The following is an 11750-nucleotide window of genomic DNA, read 5'->3' on the forward strand; positions in this document are numbered from 1 at the left end:
TTTGAATTATTGACTTTCATTCTTGATTAATGAAAACATTCGTGACAAATGCTTGCACTTTGGTTCATCTTGCGCCGGTCCAAGAATTTCACCTCTAGCGGCACAATACAAATGCCCCTGGCCGTCCCTCTTAATCATGGCCCCAGTTCTGAAAACCAACAAAATAGAGTGTACTCATTCCAATTACAGGGCCTCAAAGGAGTCCTGTATTATTTTTCATCACTACCTCCCCAGGTCGGGAGTGGGTAATTTGTGCGCCTGCTGCCTTCCTTGGATGTGGTAGCCATTTCTCAGGCTCCCTCTCCAGAACTGAACCCTGATTCCCCGTTACCCATGGTGACCATGGTAGGCACAGAAAGTACCTTTGAAAGTTGATAGGGCAGACATTCGAATGCATTGTCACCACCACAGGGGCATGCGATTGGCCTGAGGTTATCTAGAGTCACCAAACTGGCTGGGCGAGCCCAGATTGGTTTTTGTCTGATAAATGCACACATCCCTGGAGGTCAGCGCTTGTCAGCATGTATGACCTCTAGAATTACCACAAGTAATGGTTGGAGTGACCAAAGGAACCATAACTGATTTAATGAACCATTCGCAGTTTCACTGTACTGGCCATGTATACTTAGACATGCATAGCTTAATCTTTGAGACAAACATATACTACTGGCAGGATCAACCAGGTAGCCACGCTCTTTGGGAGAGGGAAAGCCAGGTGGGGGAGCCTCATGGATGGGTGCCCACTAGCCCAGAAAGGCCAGTGACTTTCCCGCTCACAGCCCCCGCCCCTCGGTGGCCCGACAGGACCCTTTCCCCAGGGCTGGGAAGGCATGGGGACCGCAGCACAGCACCACGGGAAAGGACAGCAGGGAGGGAAAGGCAGAAGCTGGGCCAGGTCCTGAGCACCCTTTTCCCACCCACTTTCCTCAGGGTGCTGTCTGAAGCTAGCAGCACACACATCCTGGGAAACTGAAAACATGGAGACAGCGTGACATAACACAGATAATAACAACCTGCAGAATTGGCATCAGGTCACAGTGACCAGCTGCAAAGCGCCTGGGATTTCCAGTTTTGAGGGGATGCCCAAATTAAGTCACTGGTAAATGACCAAATTAAGATGTAGGTTTGTGGTATACTTGAAAAACACAGGGATATGCTGATAGGACAGAACATGGACAATATAACAATCAAAGGGTAAGCGATCAACATTACACAGAAATGAAGAGTTATCAGGAAAAAAAGAAACAAAAGAAGGGGTTCTCAGAGCATTGTATGGGGTGGGGGACGTGATCCTGAGGCCATTATTCATAGAGTGCACCACTGCCTAGTCTTGCCCGCCCCACTGCAAAGGGTTGGTATTGGCCACTGACATCCAAGACTGGTGATCTCTGACATTCAAGCAAACAACCCGAGGGTGGCACTCACATACTGGCCAGGTGTACTGTCCCTCTGTAAAAACATGGAACTGGTTGATAATTGGGATCAGGTAGGTTATTTTGTTTGCTTTGACTGCATTATTCTTATCTGCTATCACTGTGTATCAATCAAATTTGCCTATTATCAACTGGAGGTGTCATGGTTGGTATGAAGGTTGGGTCTGCCCAGAACATGGTATCAGGACTGGATTGAAAATCCAGTGCCAACAACCAATATCTAAGTGCAGGATGTCAACATCCATAGCAATGAAGGCATTAGCAACAGAGACAGCAGAATGCTGTCTTGCAGAGAGCAAAGCTGACTGTCACACCAAGAGAGGCTTGTTGAAAAGGGCAAAATCTCTAAAGAAATGGTCAGTTTCATTGGGCATGTTAGTTGGGAAGCTAGTGATGGCAGGGTGTAGCTAGTTAGGAATCCACTTCCCCAGGCTTTAACTGCAAGTTAGATGCAGAAAGTGATGGACATGAGGCCTGCACAGTGCAGAGGATTGTAGAAAGCTAAGTACCAATCAGAAGGTACCAGAGACAGCAGGTATCATTCAGCACCTGCCAGGAAAGCAAATAATTGTAATAATATAAACAAACCACTAAATGTTATGTGTGTTGTCTTCATTAGGAAACTGGCCAGAATCCTTGGCAGGAGGCTTAAGGTGTAGTAGATCTCCCAGCAGTAGCAGTTTCCCCCCGAAAAGGACACAAGTCTGGGAAGATCCAGATCATTGATAACTCAATCGACAATTAAGAGGTTCACAGCTGGGCTTACAATGTAGCTTTGCGATATATATATATGTATATGTATATGTATATGTGTGTGTATGTGTGTATATCAAGTCCTTCTGTTATTTTTGCAAGATGAATGGTTGAGTAGAGAATGTGATTCAGATCCCTGCAACAGATTACTGATCACCAGAGATAGATCTAGGACTTTGAAATGTCAGATACAAATGGCACCATAGTGCTGTCAGCAAACTCAATCTTTTTTCTGTGTTTCTAGCACAAGGATTGCTCCCTCATGGATGGCAGTTATATCCAGTCTGGGGTCTCTGAGGTCCCTATAGAGCCCCCCAAACAGTGGTCCTATATACTCCCCATAGCAATAGGGGATGTCCAGCTTCCAGGGCTCATGGACTCTGGGTCATGCCAGACATTTTTGTATGGCTAGATCATGGATATCTCCTAGCTAACATCTGCAGAGAGTTCTGTATACTTGGGGATACTCATCCCTATCCCACTACAAAGGTTCAACTCTGAATCAGGTGCCAGATGGCTGAACTGATCATGGCAGTGGCCGCCGACCTTTGAAACCAGTGGTGGTCATTTAGGACTGGGAACCACTATCCTAGTTCCTATCGCTTGGAAGTGTAACAGAAGGGAAACTGGTAGCCACTGGAACAGCACAGGGAACAAATGGTTTCCTTTGGACCCCAGGATCTTCAAACCCTGAACTATAGCATATTGAGAGGTTTAGGGATAAAAGCAGCAGCCCTGGAGGCAGAGGACAAACCAAGTAAAAGGCAAAGAAAAGGGGTGGGATGCTAATATAAATGGGTGGGCCCAAAAATCTCTCATCAGAACCAGACTCCTTTGGTAGTTCAGCTGCTTTGGGAAAAGTGGAACCCCAGAAAGAGAGGATTCAGCCTTTGTACCACTCCACTGCTAGCTTGCCTGAGTAAATAACTCTCATATAGCCACCCAGGATTCCTATTTTGAGTTGCAAAGGAATGTACTGATGCAAGTCTTATGGGGCTGAATTATTGAGGCCTAGAGAAACCAACAGCTGGTGCCAAATTGGTATTAAAATCAAGTTTTGAGACTGGCACGTAACATCCTGCAGGTTGGGAACCAGGAAAGGATACTCACCAAGTATGTCTACCACAGGATTTACCAGAACATTAAAGATTACTGTGTCTTGTGCCCTGAGTGTCTGCTGATGTCCCTGCATACATGGCATTGGACCTGTTGCTTCCACTGTACTTGATGGGCTCCCCCTTGAGAAGGTTGGGATAGATACCATTGGGACCTTGGGGCTCAATACCAGCAGTTGCACCTTTATCCTAGTACTTATGGATTATGCTCCCCGGTGTCCAGAAGTGGTAGTGACTCACATTGCCTTGACCCAGACATTGCCTATGGAACTATTAAATATCCGCAACAATTTTTAACTGATCAAGGCACAATCTTCATGCCCTGACTCCCGCAACAGGTGTAGGTGCTTCTGAAAGTCCAGCCTGTCAGAACCTCCAGATGAGTAGTCTGGTGGGATACGTAACTACATTACATAGGATCCCTGGAAATTAAATGTGATTCTGCTGTATTTGCTGTTTTCAATCCAGGAGGTTCCCCAATTATCTGCAGGGTTCTCTCCTTTTGAACATCTCTATGGAGTAGCCTCAAAGTGTGCTAGATTTATATATTTAGACCTGGGAAACACAGGACATGAAGGACCAGAATATTGTCTATACATTCTTAGGCTGTGGGAGTAACTGGACTTGGTCAGGGCCTGTGCATAAAAAACCTCTTGGTTGCACAGCAAGTGCATGAGCAATATTACAATAAGAATTCCTGGTTCTGATTCCTGCTGTCTCTCATTAACAAGAGAGCAAATTTCTCACCAGGGGACGGGGGCCATGAGGTCATATATTGAGTTGGGGAAGAGAACTATGATGTGCAGCTCTTAGGCAGGCAACATGTGTCACAGATATACTGTACTAACCTCCTGAAACACTGGTGGACTCGTGAAGCCCTGAGCAGGCTGGTGGTTACATGGCTTCCTTGTCCCGCCTCTCACATACCCTGGGAAAAAACTACCTGTTGCAGGGTGTGGTTAGAACATTGTGACCAAGGAGGCATGCTTCCCTGGGCTCCATTCTCTCTCTATGGTTAACCTGTGGCTGCTCCACTCCCAGAGGAGGGATAGAGTCCTGGCTCCTGGCCACATCCCTGCTTGCCTGACCACTAATGATAAGTCACATTTGCGCTGGTCAGAGATAGAATTGATCCTTGACTTGTGACTGGCCTGAAACTGTTCTAACTAACATGCCATCTACTTAGAATACTTTCAAGGTAACCTGTAATACCACCCAAACTGATCGTTCCATGTGAAATTATCTTAATAGCCCTTAGAAGAGAAGGCTGAGATCTTTTAAAGTGCCTGGAAAGTGTTAGGACCATTTGTAAATGTTACAGTTTATAAGTTTTAGAACCATTTGTAAATGTTACATAAGGAGTGAATTATTCTCCTAAGAGCACAGCTAGATATAACGGGGGCTTGTAACTTCTGTTAGTCATGCTGAGAAAAGTGTTGCATCAATTTAGCCCTTCAACATTATGTTCAGTTGATTAGGTAACTGGGGACAGCTTTTCACTTTAATTTGTCCCACTGAAATTCATTTAAAAATATTTTCAAAAACAAGAAATGAAATTCAATGTAAACATTTTTGTGGAGGGGAGGAAAAAATTCACTGGACTCAATTGGTCTTGTAGCCTGACGTCAACAAAGTCAGGGCAGTTCAACTTTCCTGTGAGGAGGGGCCAAATTCCCTTCAGATTGCAAAAGTAGGGATGAACTAGGGAGGAGTCATGAGCCTCCAGGGCACAGCACAGCCAGGAACTTACCCCCTCCCCACCCTCCTCATTGCATTTTGTACTCAAATTCCAGCAACACCACTACACTAGAACCCCATCTCCACACCCCGGTCACTGAACTGAGCACCCAACTTCTGCTGCATGCCACACCTCAGGAGTTGGGCACAACCAGAAAAGGTCTGAAGAGGGATGGGGAGCGCAGAGACTCTGACTGCCTTTGCAGTTGCAGAAATGGGGAGAGAAATGACTGCATAGCAGCCCAGGACACCAGTCAGATACCTAGACTACGTAATGGCTTGAGTGAGTTAGTCCCATTACATTTGGGCTAGGGACAGAAGTTACACATAACAGAAGCTCATTGCATATAAACAGTTTCAAAATGGCTGAAACTGGCTTAAGATTAACCCGGTTGAATGTACTATCATACTTAAATGATTTGGTTCAAACCAGTTTATTAAACTTCTATCTCAGACCCCTTCCTGGTTCAAGTTAAATCACAGTCCTCCAGCAACCCAGCATGATTTGCAGCCCTAGGCTGAGCTGTGCTGCCTACTCCAGAGAACAGAGCTGGCCCCAACCCCCTGCTCCCTAGCTGGATCAGTGAGGCCTGCCTGACAAGGGGGTGAGCAGGGGCAAGCCCGGGTGGGGATTCAGCCTAGTCTGCAATGGTGGGAGGGGAACTGCTCCCCCAGGCAAGCCCTGGCTGGGGGCTGGGGCCAGGGAGTGGTTTTTAACCCCCCCTTTTTTTTTTTAACTGTGGGGTTTAACACCCCTTCCCCTGCTCAAACTTACTGCTGGCTGCAACTGTGGTCTACAAATCCCAGAGACACCTGGAAGCAGGAAGAGGAAGTGATGAGCAACCCTGCAGAGTCCTGATGCTCTGATTTTGGACTACAAATCCCAGAGACCTCAAAGGCAGCAGGAAGAGGAAGTGAACATATAGCCAATACTGGCTGTGTTCCAGAGAGCCATGCTTTAGTGTCCCCTGGCTTCTAGTGAGAGCCACTGCAGGAATGCGGATTCATTTCCTGAATCTAAGATAAATGTCTGTTCACTTCTCTTTCAATTTAATCTATGCAATCTAGACTAACCTGCAAAAACGATACCATTTCAGCCTTGGGCTTTGTGACTGTCTGTACATAGCCTAAAATTCTGGAGACATAAACTATTTATGGATTTCTCAGTGGTGGTTAAAATGTGAATAAAAATTATGTGAAATTAGACCAACTACAGGTGACCTTGCTGAACTCACCAAACAAAACAGGGAAAAACCCAACTTAGTCATTACTAAGATAATAAATTGAAGGACACGCACACTACATGATTACATTGGTGTAATGTGATTGCCCACCAGTGAAAATGGGGCGTTAACCAAGAATGCACTGCCCTATCCATTTGGAGGTCAGATCCCTCTGGGGTCAATTTACTGCTGTCTGGATGGTCTGTTGGACTTAGGCAGACATTTGTTCTTGACCTGTCAAACAGGATAGAGTCATGTGTAGGAATCCTGCATGGAGGACAGTCATGCTGCACTTTTCAATGGTACCTTTTTGATAGTAGAATACAAATTCCTGGCCTTCAGCTTTTTTCCTTTCACAAAGTTTTCTTCTATGTGTTGTAAGGCACACATGGCAGATGCAAGAGGCTATCAGAAAACTACCTGACACTGTGTGAGTGCTTAATCCTTCTAATGCCACTTAACACCTGGCAGCTACTTGGCCCCTTGGACACTGGCTGGGTCCCCTCACTTTCAGGACACTGCAGTCAGCCTAAATGAAGTTCTAACAATTAGAGAGAAACAAAGTGAAGGCACTCAGTATCAAACAAGGGAACCTTGCTGAGGTGCCGAAGCTTTTGGCTTTGGCAAATGATGAATGCTATTGGTATGATATATGTGAGTGCTCACTTTACTAATAGGTGTCTTAACTAGACCCTAATAGTCAGCATGCCAATTATCTATGTGTTCAAACCTCCTTTCAAATAACCAGATCTCTGCATGGAGGCTTTTCTGGACCTCCTCCTGAGCTGTATTTATACTGATGTGCACCTTAGAATTCTTCAAATGTCTACCTAGGCTCCAGTCTCTATAGGAAAGATGAGGAAGGAGACTGAGGAATATATAAAGTATTGGTATATGAAGAAGCATAACTCAGATGGGGAAAGCAGCATTTGGTACTGTCCTTGATGGACAGCAGAACCTCCCTGCTCACTCCCAGGAACTGCCATGACAGGAATGGCCCTGTACTGCCCAACCATACAAGCTGGACAGGCATAGATCCATATGCTATCACATATCTAGGCAGAAAGGGACAAAAAGACTGGTACCCCCGCAGGCCATCTTTGCCAGTGCTTTGCACAGCCATGCTCTCAGCATCACATCTACTGGGGGAAGGAAAGTGAGACACTGTTTACAGCACAGGGCTTAAATGTGAAAGTAGGCAGAAGCAAAACTCTATTCCCCTCACAGATTGCATGAACATTAGGGCTGGAAGGGACCCCAAAGGATCATCGGGCCTCCTGCCCCTGGAAGTCAGCTATGGTCAAAGGATCCCAGCAAGATAAGCATCCAAACGTTTCTTAAAAGAGTCCAGAGTAGGTGCTTGCACCACCTCCGGAGGGAGTCTATTCCAGGCCTTGGGGGCTCAGACAGCAAAGAAGTTTTTCCTTATGTCTAGCCTAAAACAATCTCGGAGGAGTTTGTGACCATTGGACCTTGTCATCCCTTGGGGCACTCTGGTGAGCAAGCATTCCCCCAGATCCTGATGTACACCCCTTATATACTTACAAGCTGCCACCAGGTCACTCCTAAGCCTGTGCTTTTCCAGGCTGAAAAGTCACATGGCTCTCAGCCTCTCTTTATAAGGCCTGTCCTCTTGCCCTCTGGTCATGCATATGGCTCTCCTATGGACCCTCTCAATCTTCTCCACATCCTTCTCAAAATGTGGAGCCCAGAATTTGATGCAGCTCTCCAGCTGCTGCCTCACCAAGGCTGAGTACAGCAGGAGGATGACATCCTGAGACTTGCTTGACAAGCATCTATGGATGCAAGACAGAGTTTTGTTCACTTTACAAGCTATGACATTGCATTGGTGGCTCATGTTCCTCTTATAATCAATCATGACCCCCAAGTCCCTTACAGCAGTGGTGCTAATAAGCGTAGCACTGCTGAGCCTATAAGCATGATGAAGGTTTGTATTCCCTGAGGTGGAGTATCTTGTATTATCCGTATTGAATGTCATCAGGTTTTTATCCACTCACTTTCTAAGCCTATCAAGATCAGCCTGGATCAATAGCCTATCCTCGGGTGTGGACGCTGTACCCCAAAGTTAGGTGTCATCGGTGAACTTGGCCAGTCCACTTCTGACACTAATGTCCACATCATTAATAAAGATGTTAAAGAGGACAGGTCCAAGGACAGAGCCTTAGGGGACCCCACTGGTCATGGAGCACCATGATGATTCAGTTCCATTGACTACTACTCTCTGGGTCCAACCTCGGAGCCAATTCCCCAGCCATTGGACTGTGATGTAGCCGAGGCCACAGTTGGCTAATTTTTCCATGAGGAGATCATTGGACACAAGAGCAAAGGCTTTTTTAAAGTCTAGAAATATGATGTCAATCTCTTCTCCCTTTTCCAGGTGATATGTCACCTGGTCATAGAAGGAAATCTTTCCAGGGATTGAGGTCAAGCTGATTGGCCTGTAGTTCCCCAGACCTACTTTCCTCCCTATCTTGAAGATAGGCACCACATTGGCCTTCTTCCAGTGTTTGGGTACTTCACCTGAGCACCATGAGTTCTCAAATATCCTTGCCAGTGGCTGGGCTATGATGCATGCCAGCTCTTTAAGTACTCTGGGGTGCAATCTGTCAGGACCAGCTGACTTAAAGGTGTCCAGCCTCTCAAGATGTTCCTTTACAAGGTCTACACTGATGTTGGGTATAAATTAACCCTCACCCGGGCTGTCCCACATCATGTTAGGGAGGGCGGTCTCTTTCAGTTGATGAAAAACCATTGCAAAGTACACATTAAGTAGGTTGGCTTTTTCCTGGGTGTCAGTTCTCCCATTTGCTTTAGCAGGGGTCCAATGTTACCTTTGCTTATCTTCCAACGCCCCTCCTCTATTCTCTCATGGCCTGCATAGTTTCTCCCTACCTGCCCCCAGCCAGCCCTGGCTGCTGAAGGAACTTTCTGTGCCCCTTGACATATGGCTCACACAGCATCAGTATCCAAGCCAGAACAAAACTCCTGTTCTTCAAAGTCAGAGATACGTTCCATGCTGAGCACAGGAAACACACTTTCTTATGTATTCTTTAAGCATGAAAACACTGGGAAGAACAACATATATAGTGTGCATATACATGATAATGGACAACTTACAATGACACAGCAAGATTCAAACCCCATAATCATGCATAATCATGACGGGGGGAGAGCATGTTTACAAATAATTTTGAAATCAAGATCTGATCTCCAGGTATGTCTGTAAAGTCAAAAGTAGGTTTTATCTTACAGACTAATGGGAAAAAATATAGAGGAGACAAATACATATATTTTAAATTCTTGTTTGATTTATAGTGACATGGCACAGCTGAAAATGGTAAAAGTGACTTCCTCTGTTGGAAATGGAGGCAGCTCCACTGAAATCACTATGTTACATCCTCCTACAACATCAGTCAGTCAGCTTCCATCCAGCTAAACGGAGTCTCACACATTTGCTGAGGATTTAGCTCTACCTGTTGAGGTCAAGTTCTTTCCTCAGGTAACTCAGTTTTACAAGGGCAGTTCACACTTTTAGCCATGAAGGGACCGGTCTTGCTTTAAAAACCCTGAAGAAGAGAACTTGGCCTTGGTTTGAAGTGGTCATTAAACTGTTCTAAGAAGCATCTAGTTCATTCTTGTAAAACCCCAAAAGCACAGAGTGACAGCAAGTTCATTAGTGAAGAATGGGCACATGGTGTTCAGTAAAGAACAGACAGTGAGCCAGTTTCCTCAGAGCAGCAAGGATTTCCTTGTTCCTCATGCTGTAGATGATGGGATTCATTGTGGGGGGCACTACGGAATATATGACACCCACTATGAGATCCAGCACTGATGGAATGTGGGAGCTAGGTTTGAGATAGGCAAATGTGACAGAAAAGACAAACAAGGAGACCACAATGAGGTGAGGGATGCAGGTGGAGAAGGCTTTATGCCGGCCCTGCTCTGAGGGGATTTGCAGCACTGCACGTAAGATCTGAATGTAGGATGCAACAATAAGAATAAAACAGGACAAAATTAAGCAGAAACTGAACAATATCATACAGAGTTCCCTGATATATGTGTCCAAGCAGGAGAGCTTGAGGAGCTGGGGAACTTCACAGAAGAACAAGTCCACCACATTGCCTCCACAGAAAGTGAATGAAAACAAGTTCCAAGTGTGCATAATAGAGTTGACTATACCAGCTACCCAAGCACTGGATGCCATTTGGACACATGCTCTTCTGTTCATGACCATCTCATAGTGCAAGGGCTTGCAGATGGCAACGTAGCGATCATATGCCATGACAGTGAGAAGGGCAAAATCTGCTCCCGCCAAGAAGACAAAGAAAAACACTTGGGTGGCACACCCAACATAGGAGATCATTCTGATGTTCAGCAGGGAGTTGACCATGGCTTTGGGGATGATGACACAAATTGTTCCAATATCTAGGATGGACAGGTTCATGAGGAAGAAGTGCATTGGGTTGTGGAGGTTGCGGTCAAGCACTACCGCTGTGATGATGAGAAAGTTCCCCATCAGGGCAGTGAGATAAATCACTAGGAACATGACAAAATATAAAATCTGCATCTCCTGAGCATCAGAGAATTTCAGGAGGATGAACTCAGATACAAAGCTTTGGTTGGACATTTTCTTCCTTGCCACAGTGTGAGCTGCCTGCAGACAGAATGACAGATACAGAAGTCCAGGGTTCTGTTAATCATATAACTGTCCACCTGAAAAAAAACACTACTAAATTTCCTAGAGAGAGAAGCTTCCCTGATGTTACTCATTTGGCTCCATTAAGATCCTGCTGATTTCCACCAGGAGGACTTGGGGTATAACCACCCCACAAAGTTAGTTTTGGTCAACTCCAAGAGTTAAGGAAAGGATAAAACAGTCACTTTCTTTTCAGTGAGCTTCCTCTCAATTAACACATTGCCAGCAGAGGATCAATTAGGCCCAATGACACAAGAGCATTTTCACCCAGGAGGATTCAAGTAGCATCAGGACCATTGGGTTTGGAGTTGAGGAGAGTGTTGTATGGAGAGAAAGGAATAATAGTTGCCACATTTCACAAATTGTATGCTGCAGCAACTGGGGTCAGACCCTGTCTAGTCTGTCTTTTTGACACCTTTTTTTCTGCTGGCCTAAATCATTCCTATTCTGAGATAAGTAACAACCAAAAGTCAAGAAGACAAATATATATGTTAAATGAACATTTTAAAGTGGTCTGAGATACAGAAAAGAAAATGTTTCCTCCCTTCCTCTCTCCCTATCTTTCCTTCTGTTGCTTTTTCCTTTCATTTGTCTTTTTCACTATTCTACATTAGTTTCCTTCATTTGTTTTCTATCAATTTCTTGTTACTTTCCTTTTTCTCTCAATGTTCTGTCCTGTATAGCTGATGATAGCCAGTGCCCTGAACCAACTCAGGTCTACACTGCATGTGCACCCTCAAAAATGTATTCCACATAAAGGGATAATGTGCGA

General features: G+C 45.3%; 1 protein-coding gene across 1 annotated transcript; it reads right to left on the reverse strand.

Moving 5' to 3' along the window:
• Window positions 1–9955: 9955 nt before the first annotated feature.
• On the reverse strand, window positions 9956–10909 carry LOC149862684 (olfactory receptor 14A16-like). The gene has a single exon (XM_090054054.1). It carries the CDS (start codon window positions 10907–10909, stop codon window positions 9956–9958), a length of 954 nt encoding a protein of 317 aa, XP_089910180.1.
• Between the last annotated feature and the right edge of the window lie 841 nt (window positions 10910–11750).

Source organism: Crocodylus siamensis, chromosome 6, assembly GCF_052110815.1.
Source record: "Crocodylus siamensis isolate JL-2025a chromosome 6, ASM5211081v1, whole genome shotgun sequence".
Classification (NCBI taxonomy): domain Eukaryota; kingdom Metazoa; phylum Chordata; order Crocodylia; family Crocodylidae; genus Crocodylus; species Crocodylus siamensis.